Source organism: Carlito syrichta, unplaced genomic scaffold (assembly GCF_000164805.1).
Source record: "Carlito syrichta isolate Samal-C Ts95f unplaced genomic scaffold, Tarsius_syrichta-2.0.1 Scaffold308206, whole genome shotgun sequence".
Lineage (NCBI taxonomy): Eukaryota > Metazoa > Chordata > Mammalia > Primates > Tarsiidae > Carlito > Carlito syrichta.
This window is the reverse complement of record NW_007252302.1, coordinates 53,197-65,289: the sequence shown is the minus strand read 5'-3', so window position 1 is coordinate 65,289 and position 12,093 is coordinate 53,197. Positions and strand designations below refer to the sequence as shown.

Sequence of the window (12,093 nt, the reverse complement as noted above, 5' to 3'; positions counted from 1 at the left end):
AACAAAAAAAAAAAAAAAAAAAAAAAAGAAAAAGATGTGGACACCTTTGGTGGGGGGTGTAAGAACATTTAGTGAATATGATGGTCAAGATGATATCACACTTGGATTTAAGGCATTTTCTTGAGAAGTATAAAACTTTTTCTTCTAAATCTCAGTTTAATATAAGGAGGTACAGGAATCATCTTATTTCATAAAGGAACAAAGTTTTAGGAAGGAAGTCACTTGACTGAAGTTAGAGGCAGTGATGCTGTGCTGTTGCTGGGCTTGTAGCTCCATTCATTAGATCAGCAAACTTCTATAAAGGGTCAGATAGTTAATATTTTAAATATTATATGATAAAACTGGCTATTTGAGAATAATTTTGAATTTGCCAAGTGGCCAGAAGGGAAGCTGAAGGCACTTTTTAGAACTTTCCACTCTTCTGGTCTTTAGTGGCTTGGAGAACAAGATCATCTGAGGCCAGTATTTCAGTCCCCTTTGGACTTCTCACATTTCTTAAGGTCACTGGGAGCACTTGCTTTCAAGCAGTTTCTTTTCTTAGCCACCAGCTAGGACCACAGGCGCTGGTCTTGCCTTATCCTGTCTTTGGCATGGTCTTGCTATAGTGGTAGGAGACACATGCTGACCTAAAATTTGGTGTCCTTTTAAACTGGAACTCAAGATGTATAAACTCTGGGGCTTAGGAATGGCAGGAGGTAACCAGCAAATGGAGGCAAAACCTTTCATTCAGGAAATGATGAACTGACTATGCTAGTCTATGACTTTTTAATTTTTTTTTTTTGAGTAGGAGTCTCACTCTGTTGCCTAGGCTGGAGTGCAGAGGCTCTCTGCTCATGGCCACCGCAGCCCCGACCTGCTGGTCTCAGGCTATCCTTCCACCTCAGCCTTACAAGTAGCTGGAACTACAAGCATGCACCACCACGCCTGGCTGCTTTTTTTTTTTTTACTTATTGTAGAATTGAGGTCTCTCCAAGTTGCCCAGGCTGGTCTCAAACCTGTGGGCTTAGGCAGTTCTTTCACCTCAGCCTCCCAAAGTACTGGATATGACTTTTTAATTTAATTGACTTGACAGTCAGTATCTGATGGCTTTCAATACCTGAAATTGCAGAAGCCAGTCATAAGTTCAAAATGGATTAAAAAAGTGAGGACAGGCTGGGCGTGGTGGCTAATGCTTAAAATCCCATCACTTTGGAAGGCTGAGGTGAGAGGATTGCCTGAGCCCACAGGTTCAAGTCCAGCCTGGGCAACTTGGTGAGACCTCATCTCTACAATAAACCAAAATATTAGCTGGGTGTGGTGGCATGTGCCTGTGGTTCCAGTTACTTGGAAGGCTGAGGTGGAAGGATTGCCTGAACCCAGCAGGTCGAGGCTGCGGTGACTGTGAGCATGCCATTGCACTCTAGCCTGGGCAACAGAGTGAGACTCCAACTCAAAAAAAAAAAGTGAGGACATAAAATTTTTCCTTTATCTATTATGCCCACATTAATCTTTTATTTTATTTTATTTTATTTTTGAGTTGGAGTCTCATTGTCGCCCAGACTGGAGGGCAGTGGCCGCTCCCGGCCACCGCAGCCTCGACCTGCTGGGCTCCGGCGATCCTTCCGCCTCAGCCTTCCGAGTAGCCGGAATTACAGGCATGCGCTACCACGCCCGGTTGATTTTTCGATTTATTGTAGAGATGAGGTCTCTCTGCCCAGGCAGGTCTTGAACCCGCAGGCTCAGGCAATCCACTCACCTCAGCCTCCCAAAGGCGCGGGATTACAGGCTGAGCCTCCGAGCCCGGCTCCCACATTAATCTTTTAGAAGCGTGCTCTTTTTTTCTAGTTATTGGCAAATAAAAAATGAAAAATGAGTTCTGATTATTATTATTTCTATGGTGTCTTTTTAAAAAATTCTTTTTATTCTTGTTCTTATTATTTATTTCAATAGCTTTAGGTGGTACATATAGTTTTTGGTTACATGGTTGCGTTGTATAGTGATGTTATTTTTTGTTTTTTAGAGACAAGGTCTCAATCTGCTGCCCAGGCTGGAGTGTAGTGGTACAGTCATGGCTCACTGCAGCCTTGAATTCCTGGGCTGAAGTGACCCTCCCACCTCAGCCTCCCAAGTAGCTGGGAATACAGGCACAAGCCAGCACACCTGGCTGATTGGTTTTTTTTTTGAGTCAGAGTCTTACTTTGTTACCTAGGCTGGAGTGCAGTGGCGTGCTGCTCATGTCCACCGCAGCCTCGACCTGCTGGGCTCAGGCGATCCCTCCACCTTAGCCTTCCAAGTAGCTGGAACTACAGGTGTGTGCTACCACGCCCAGCTAATTTTTTGGTTTATTGTAGAGAAGTCTCGTTGGATTGCCCAGGCTGGTCTTGAACCCATGGGTTCAGGCAGTCCTCTCGCCTCGACCTCCCAAAGTGCTGTGATTACAGGCGTGAGGCACCATGCCCATCCTGAATTTTAAAATTTTTTTGTAGAGACAGGAGTCTCGCTAAGTTGCCCAGGCTGGTCTTGAACTCCTGGCCTCAAGTGATCCTTCCACTTTGGCCTCCCAAGATGCTGGAGTTATAAGTGTAAGCCATGACACTTGGCCTGTGGCATCTTTTTTTTTTTTTTTTTTTTTTTTTTTTATGAAGAGCTTTCAATTTACTCAGTTTTTCCTTAAATCTTAAATAGAGGGGTTATGAAGCCTTTTTGATAGATGGGAAAATTTCAGGGACCGAGGGCAACTTCCCATAGGTACACAGTTAATTAGTGTTAGAGCTGGACCTGGAACCCAGGTTTCCTTACATTCAGGGAGTATTATCCTTACTACACGTCATCTTCCAGTCACTAGTGGCAGATGATATTTCATTCTAGAGAGATTATGGAGTCTTTAATTTCTTTTAGTGCCTTTGCATTCCTTGTATCATTAGGGTAGAGCCCTGTTCTTTGTGGCAGCTTCCTTCACCTTCCTGATGTATAGGATAAGAGTGGGCAGTTAATAAAATGAACATCTGCTCTGTGCTGTGTAATCCTCTGTGCAGAGTCCCCCTTCATCTGGCAAAGTTGCATAAACTTTGCTTAGTCTTTTGCCAGAAATTCTTTGTTTTGCTTATCCTGCCATCTTGCTTTCTGTCCCCTTTGGGAGGTCCCTTGTTGGTGAGCTGACATTTCAAAGCCCTGTTTAACTTATACATTTTTCCTCCCTCTTTTTGTAGAAGTGTATATCTTGTTTTCTAAGATACCTAACTTCCAGGGAAGACTATAAAAGACCTTATTAGCCAATTTAAAATGTATCTGAGGTCCTTTTTTGTTGCCATGATTCCATCTGCCTTCTCTGTCTCAGCTTGCCCTTGTTGCTTTTATGAAGCATATGTGTGAGAGCCTCTTTCTCTTTGTAGAACGGCCCTGGCAGCTAACAGCTTGAGTCGAGTATAGTACTAAGTTTCACAAGGAGGATATGTTAAAATGAGGAAATGAGTCAAGATAAAGCAAGGGAAGGATAATCAGATTATTGGGGTAAGGGCTGGGGAGGGGCCAGAGGGATATGGTTAGCTTCATGTGATAAGAGTTTAAACCATGGTTTAGGAATATTAGGTTTGCAATTTGAGGGAAGAAGGTGAGGGAGAGCAGAAACATGCAGATATGACCAAAGGACTTGGAATATTTGGAAGAAAGAACAGATGCTGTTGCTAGTTGTAAAAAATTGTTGTCCCTTTAACTCAGGGTCTTTAGAGATGTTCAAGAAGACTCTTAGTGATATGAAATGTTTTTATATATAGTTGTCTTTGGAGCCATCAACATTTTCTGTTTTGACTTTTCCATTTTTTATTTTTCTTTGCAGGTTAAAGCCGAGCCAGCCAAAATAGAAGCTTTCCGAGCTTCACTTTCCAAGCTAGGGGATGTCTATGTCAATGATGCTTTTGGTACTGCTCATCGAGCCCACAGGTACCAAGAAGCTTATTGAATACTGGTCTGAGCAATGTTCTGCTTATTTGAGAAGGAGAGGGAGAGCAGAAACATGCTCTGAGTTGCTTTTGGAGTGTTCTGTATTGTATTGTGATCCTTTCAGCTTCTGTGTCTAACTGGTACTTCTACTGTGGCTCTTGTTGAATATCTCTGATCCAAAGAGGAAATAAAGGTAAAAAAAAATACTGGCAATTGTAGAGGTTTTTATGAAGCTTCAGAAAGAGGTTACACTTGCTTACTTTAGAGATGTCATACAGAGTTCTCCCTTTGTGAACGTAGTGAGATCAGACTCTCATTCTGTCAGTAGGAAGAAGATTGAAGAGTCCTCTCCTCTGTTGTCAGCTGGCCAATTATTTATTTATTGTGATTAAACCTTTGCCCTGCTGAACACTATTGATTGGGTATCTTAAATTCTACCTAAGTTCATTGCTTTTTACTCTTTTCCCTTGACCACCTTGCACTATTAGTTAAAATTCTTAATTTTGTACCTAAGTGTTTTTTGTTGCAGTTTAGGGATGGAAACCAAGGTCTCCTGGAGTTTCAGAAATGAAAGTATTTTGTGATAAGGAGCTGGCCTCTAGGACTGGGAAAATGGCAGGGATTGACTAGAATTTGAATGTTTTTGGTTTTTTCTAGCTCCATGGTAGGAGTCAGTCTGCCACAGAAGGCTGGTGGTTTTTTGATGAAGAAGGAGCTGAACTACTTTGCCAAAGCCTTGGAGAACCCAGAGCGACCCTTCTTGGCCATCCTGGGCGGGTATGAAAAACTCTTTAAGATCATGCTTTAAGTAGTGTTTGCCTGATAGTAGGCCATAACTTGGGTGACTTATTGTCAGATAGCACAGTTACGCTGGATAACTGAAGATAATAATAAAGATACTACATACAGAGATGAGGGTAGCATTTAGGGAAATCACAAAGTTGGCAATAGCCATCACCATCTATAGGCCTGAAGGGAAGGGGAAGACATAGTTATCAGTATTCAGAGAGGGTAGTTGGTATGGAGAGGGCCCTCTGATGGGAACCGTACTTTGGTTAAGGGACATAGGGGTAGTCATTTGGCAGGGAGGGGGCCAGAGAAAGAAATACTTTGATCTCTCTTCAACCTCCTGCTACTGTACCCCTTCTTCCCCCTTAATTGGCTAAAACCCAATGAGAACCTAGGAGGCAAGAGAGCTCCTTGACGTAGTCTGTGAAGGTCATCTTCCTGGAACAAAACAGTATAGAGAAGGATAGAAAATGATTCTGGAGGAAGAATGGAAAAGATCCACCATAGGTACTCATCTAACAATTTTGAAACACTTGAGCATTTCACATACATACAACCTGGCAGAATATAATTTTGAAAACCTCTTCATAAGTGTTTTACTTTGTATTTTTATTTTTTGAGTCAAAGTCTCACTCTGTTGCCCAGGTTGGAATGTAGCGGCATGTTCACGGCTATGGCATCCTTGACCTGGACTCAGGCGATCCTTCCACTTCAGCCTTCCAAGTAGCTGGGGAACTAACTACAGGCGTGTGCCACCACAGCCAGCTAATTTTTTAATTTATTATAGAGCCAAGGTCTCACCAAGTTGCCCAGGCTGGTCTTGAACCCCTGGGTTCATGTAAACCTCTTGACTCCGCCTCCCAAAGTGCTGGGATTATAGGTGTGAGCCACTGTGCCCAGCCTCAAAAGTGTTTAATATATTATTTAGACCTTATTTCTCCAAGTCACCTACCTATTTTGTATTTTCTTTTCTCCTATAAAAAAGGCAGCATGTGCGATTTTCTAATGGCTTAAAGCTAGAAATTTTGGAATTGTCAAAAGGAGGATAAATGATAAAGAAGGAACAGGGAGCTGGGACTGCTTGGATAAGATAACTTCCAGTTAGTTGGTATGGCTATCTAGGTAGCAGTCTCTTTTTGGCTGGAGGACCATGATCCCTTCTATGAGCAGGACTTTTTTTCCCCATGGGATTGAAAATACCCAGCATTTCTGGATGAAAGTTGATTCTGGAGTTTGGTGTCAATTTCAGGTTCCATAGTTGCTCTCTAGGCTTCATGAGCCCAGTTTCAGGGTCCTCAAAATAATTCAGGTGGATACAGGTTATTGTGTCTTGTTCTTGCAAAAAGGTCTATGCCTGTAAGCATTGCCTCTCTTGTACACTGGGTTATAAAGGTCAGGCTCTGATCATTGCTTCCCTGCAGGTTTGGATTTGAGCCATCTGACTTTGTTCTCCAACTTTCTGTAGACTTGGAATATGAGAGTGAGTGGCACCTAGTGGTTGTGGTTAAATTTTTAGACTCAGACTGAAATCGCTGTGTCAGGGAAGTTGATGTGGAGGTTTTTTTTTTTTTGAGTTGGAGTCTCACTGTCGCCCAGACTGGAGTGCAGTGGCTGCTCCCGGCCACTGCAGCCTCGACCTGCTGGGCTCCGGCGATTCTTCCACCTAAGCCTTCCAAGTAGCTGGAACTACAGGCGCGCGCTACCATGCCTGGCTAATTTTTTTGATTTATTGTAGAGATGAGCTCTTGCCAATTGCCCAGGCGGGTCTTGAACCCACGGGCTCAGGCAATCCACTAACCTCAGCCTCCCAAAGGCACAGGATTACAGGCTGAGCCACCGAGCCCGGCTTTTTTTTGCCACTTTTTAATCTCCCTAGGCTATTAATAATTTTCAGGAGAATTTTACATTTTATTAAAAAAAACCTTTATTGTGGAAACACTCCAACATGTACAGGAGTTGAGAGAGTATAATAAACTACCAAGTATCCGTTACCCTTCTTCAACATTTAATTGCCATTTTTGCTAAACTTGTTTTATTTATGACTTAACCCTTTTTTTTGCCGGGGGGGGGGAGTCAGTAGTATTTTTAAGCAAACCTTAGACATTATATACTTTGACTCAAACAGGTTGAGTAGCCCTTATCTGAAGTGCTTGCAAGTGTTATGGATTTCAGTTTTTTTCCTTAATATTTGCATTATACTTATGAGTTGAGCATCCTAATCTGATAATCTGAAATCCGAAACAATGATAATTTCCTTGCAGCATCATCCTGATGGTGCTCAAAAAGTTTTGGATTTTGAACTTTTAGATTTTCAGATTAGGGATTCACAACCTGTAATACTTCTGTATGCACCTTGTAATTGATAAGGAAATTTCTTTTAAATAACCACCATATTATACCCAATAAATTTAATAATTTTGTTATCATCTAGTACCCAGTCTGTATTCACGTGTTCTTGATCACCTGGGAAATGTCTTTTACAGTTGGTTTGTTTGAATAAGGATTCAGTTGAAGTTCATGCATCCTTTGGTTGTTAGCTCTTTTATTCTATAATAGTCCTCTCTTATTTCCATTCTATTGATTTGTTGAAAAAATAGGTACTTTTGCTGTAAGCTATCCCATTCTTTAGAAGAAATTGAGCCTCTTTTCTCCCTTTTACTTATTGTATGTATGTATGTATGTATGTACGTATGTATATGTCTAAAACAACCAATCCATCCTTACCCTTTTTGGTGATCAATCTTTACTAGTGAAATAAATAATCTCTTGTCATCCATTCCTCCACATCACTGTTGTTTCATACTCCATTTCACACACCCTAGCATAGGGTTTTTCACAATGTAGCCATCTTATGTACTGAATGAAGAGGGAAACAGACTGAAGGTGATTTGTCCATGGAATTGGGATTTAGATATATGGAAATACTTATGGAAGTCAAGCTATTTGTTTTTCTTTAGTTTGGTTTTTTTCTCTCATGGAGGTGAAAGGTGTATATATATTTATTGTCTTACTTCCCTCTACTAGAAGATAATCTCCCAAAGGATGGGGATCTTTTGCCTACTGATGTTTCTAAAGACCTAGGACAGTGCTTGGCACACAGTAGGTGACCAATAATGTGGTGAAACAGGTAGTCCAACAGAAATTAATGCCATAAAGAAAATGTGCCAGCAACTGAACATAGGGTGTGAATTTAGACTAGGGATATCTGGTTTTGTTCAGAATATATTTGTTTTTTTTTTTACTGGAGTGCAGTGGCCGCTCCCGGCCACCGCAGCCTCGACCTGCTGGACTCCGGCGATCCTTCTGCCTCAGCCTTCTGAGTAGCCGGAATTACAGGTGCGCGCTACCACGCCCGGCTGATTTTTTTTGGTTTATTGTAGAGATGAGGTCTCGCTGCCCAGGTGGGTCTCGAACCCGCAGACTCGGGCAATCCACTTACCTCAGCCTCCCAAAGGCGCGGGATTACAGGCTGAGCCACCGAGCCCAGCCAGAATATATTTGTATGGTATACAATCTGATCCTTGCTTTAAAGTTAGGCTAGTTCTGAGTTGGCTCAGGGTTCCCACAATTAGCAATCTTGCTTGGACACAACAATCTTGACCCTCTGAATTTTTGTGTGTGTATGGGGGTGAGGCTCTTCTTCTTAGTCTGGAGCCATACATTTAAAGGATTTCTTAGAAATGTACTGACCTTTTGGGTAGGAGAAGCATAAGGCAAAATTAGGTAGTTCTTTTGCCACTTTGAGGCGTATTTCTATTCCTATGCTTTGATATAAAAACTCGGGTTCTGTGTAACATCTCTTCCTTAGTTCATTGTACATTTAGTGATGATTCTTGCTTTCTCTTCCAGAGCTAAAGTTGCAGACAAGATTCAGCTGATCAATAATATGCTGGACAAGGTCAATGAAATGATTATTGGTGGTGGGATGGCTTTTACCTTCCTTAAGGTGCTCAACAACATGGAGGTAGGAAACCAATGCCACATGAATGTGAAATAGCTCTCCATAAGAATAGCATACCTAGTTGTGTAAATGTAAAAAGAAAATCGGCTTTTGACTTGAGCCCTAAATAATCCCTTATTGTTTTGGCGAGTTGTTCTTTTGACTTTGCATTGTTCCTTATTTTATCTGGTTCATGTCTGCTTTGTGAGGCAGTTGTGTTCTTAGTAAAGAGGCTGATTTTCATCATCTTGGTTCCATTGTGTAGATTGGCACTTCTCTGTTTGATGAAGAGGGAGCCAAGATTGTCAAAGACCTAATGTCTAAAGCTGAGAAGAATGTTGTGAAGATTACCTTGCCTGTTGACTTTGTCACTGCTGACAAGTTTGATGAGAATGCCAAGACTGGCCAAGCCACTGTGGCTACTGGCATACCCGCTGGCTGGATGGTGAGTCACTTGGGTGATTGATAGTGTGAATGAACAGAAACTTTTTTTAATCATTCATTCAGCCAACAAACGAGTATTTTAAAACAATCTCTGTAGGAGATCTCTGTCAGAGAGAGCTCCAAATGTTATAGTGAGGCCCTCTTTGTGGGAGAATCCATGGGGGGAAAGCACTGGTATTGGATTACTGTTGTCTTCATCAGTAATGTGGGCACAGAACCATTTTTTGTTTTTTCTTCATCTTTTTAATGTTTATTAAGAACTTACAGTGTGTTTGAGACAGTGCTAAGTACTTTCATGGTTTGGGTTGTTGTGGATTATGTTGTTACCTAGAAACCTATATAAGAAAACTTTATTATGAAAAAATTAAGATAGAAGTAAACTGATTACAAACAGGAAGAAATGTATGTGTATATTAAAGACTAATATAAATAGTTGACTTTAGTGTTTCCTACATATTATCATTTTGATAGCTATATAAAAACATATCATGTTGACATGCTAGTTTGCTTAGGCATTTTTCTTTTGTTAGACATTTGGGTATTATTTAGCTCAGTATTTCTCAAAGTGTGGTCCCAAGACCAGCAAAATCAGCATCGTTTTTGGAACTTGTTAAAAAATGCAAGTTCTTAGCCTCTGCCTCAGACCTCCTGAATCAGAAACTCTGGGTCAGGCCCCAGCAAGTTGTGTTTAAACGTGCAACTCTGGTTATTCTGATACATGGCAGTTTGAGAACTACTGATCTAGTTCAACATTTCTCAACATCTCAGTTTTTGTGGTGGGGAACTGTTGTTGAACTGCAGGATGATTAAAGCATCCGTGGCTACCAGATGCCAGTAAGCACGCCCCTCCACCCCAAGTTGTGACAACCAAAAATGTCTCCAGACATTACCAAGTGTTCATTGCAGGGGGGCAGAATTGACCCTGTTTGAGAACCATTGATCTAGTTCTTCCTTATCATAAATAATGTGGCTAAGAATGTTTTTATTAGTAACTTGAGATTTCCCCTTAGACTTGATCTTTTGTAAACTAGAATTTTTGAGTCTAAGGGTATCAACATGTTTATAATTTTAAAGACTGAAAGGTACATTTTTGGTTCTAGAAGAAACTCTGGTGCTCAACCTTGAGTTCAGGTCTCAATGGAAGTGGTATTTGCTCCTCTAAGTAGCTTCTCTTGGTAGCTCATCCGCTCTTTTAACTTTACTCCTCAGGGCTTGGACTGTGGTCCTGAGAGCAGCAAGAAGTATGCTGAGGCTGTCGCTCGAGCTAAGCAGATTGTGTGGAATGGACCTGTGGGGGTATTTGAATGGGAAGCTTTTGCCCGGGGAACCAAAGCCCTCATGGATGATGTGGTAAAAGCCACTTCAAGGGGCTGCATCACCATCATCGGTAAGGGATCCTGTTGTATAAAGCTAATACCAGTGTGAGCTGGCAGAATTCTGATCAGAGAAAAGTAGAAGGGCAAACTTTTCTTTATCTCTTGAGAGTTAAACAGGTGGGTCATTCGTGGAGGACCCTCTTAGTGAGATGCAGTTGGGGGATTATCAGCTACCTTTTGGGTTGGAAAACACATTCCTTAAAGTTTTGGTGCCAATTCATTTTTTCTTTTCTCCCCTTTCCCTTTTTTACCTGGCTTTAATTCAACAGGTGGTGGAGATACCGCAACTTGCTGTGCTAAATGGAACACGGAGGATAAAGTTAGCCATGTGAGCACTGGGGGTGGTGCCAGTTTGGAGCTCCTGGAAGGTGAGGTTCTTGCCCGTTTTTTTTTTTTTTTTTTTTTTTTTTGCTTTTTGGGTGGTAAAGGAAGGACTGCAGTGAAAGGTGGGTAGAGCAAGTTAGTAGGTAGTGTTGTCAGTAGCAGTCATTATTAGCTGGGCAGTATAAATGGAGGAACTTCAAATAAAGCTCCTGGAATCCATCTGAGGTGGGGAGGGTCAGATAGAAACTTATTCCTAAAGAGTCTTGTTCTAGTAGATCTGAGACCCAAAATGCAAGAGTTGCCTGACTCCTGGCCATATATCCTAAAGAAGCTGACATGTTACTGGGAAAATAGGGGCATATCTGGCCCTATAATAATGCTCTCTCTGTGTGTGTGCTCTCTCAAAAACAGGTAAAGTTCTTCCTGGGGTGGATGCTCTCAGCAATATTTAGTACTTTCCTGCCTTTTGGTTCCTGTGCACAGCCCCTAAGTCACCTTAGTGTTTTCTGCATCTCCATCTGGTATTAGCTAAAAGCTTTTTCCATGTCAAGATTCTGCTAGTGGCCAAGAGATGCAGCACCAGGAACCCTTAAGCAGTTGCACAGCATCTCAACTCATCTTTACCGCACCCTGGACTTGCCTACATTCTTCAAGATCCCATTTGAATTTCTTAGTGACTAAATCATTTTGCATTCTAGAGTGCATATATTTTTATTTTGCTTGTTAAAAGTGAGCTGTGCTAGCTTAGTTCTTTTTTTTGAAGTAGCTTGTTCTGATTAGCTTTGTTGCTGTTTTCACTACTCAGCATGGAAACAAGACGAAATCCCAGTTGTAGGTAGGGAAACAAAGTTGATGATCTATTAAATAAACAATAAAAATGTCCATTGAAACCATGATTTTTTTTTCCTGTCATACTTTATTAGGAAGAGTGAGAATAGAATCTTGAGGAAGGGATCAAATATTTACATTTCTGAATGCAAGAAGTGGGGCAGCAGCAGTGGGGAGGTGGGACAATTAGATAAATGTCTACTCCTTATCAAGGGCCTACTTATGGCAGACTCTGTGCTAGTGCTTTATTCTAAATTTTATTTTATTTTTTTGAGTTGGAGTCTCACTCTGTGGCCCAGGCTGGAGTGCAGTGGCATGCTCACGGCCACCACAGCCTTGACCTTCTGCCTCAACCTTCCAAGTAGCTGGAACTACAGGCACACAGCACCACACTCAGCTAATTTTTTGATTTATTATAGAGATGAGATCTTGCCAAGTTTCCCAGTCTGGTCTTTTTTTTTTTTTTTTTTTTTG

At 41.5% G+C, this 12,093-nt stretch overlaps 1 protein-coding gene across 2 annotated transcripts in view; it reads left to right on the top strand.

Annotated features, from left to right (window-relative positions):
* PGK1 (phosphoglycerate kinase 1) overlaps positions 1-11,687 on the top strand; it is a 23,256-nt gene extending 11,569 nt beyond the window's left edge. The window contains exons 5-11 of one of the 2 annotated variants that reach the window (XM_008065296.2): positions 3,815-3,918; positions 4,576-4,695; positions 8,557-8,671; positions 8,913-9,092; positions 10,301-10,478; positions 10,737-10,835; positions 11,203-11,687. In XM_008065296.2, coding sequence (XP_008063487.1) covers positions 3,815-3,918; positions 4,576-4,695; positions 8,557-8,671; positions 8,913-9,092; positions 10,301-10,478; positions 10,737-10,835; positions 11,203-11,243 — 837 coding nt within the window. In that variant the 3' untranslated portion in view covers positions 11,244-11,687. The remainder of the gene's footprint in view (positions 1-3,814; positions 3,919-4,575; positions 4,696-8,556; positions 8,672-8,912; positions 9,093-10,300; positions 10,479-10,736; positions 10,836-11,202) is intronic. The other variant, XM_021716159.1, reaches the window with a different exon arrangement.
* Positions 11,688-12,093: the final 406 nt, after the last annotated feature.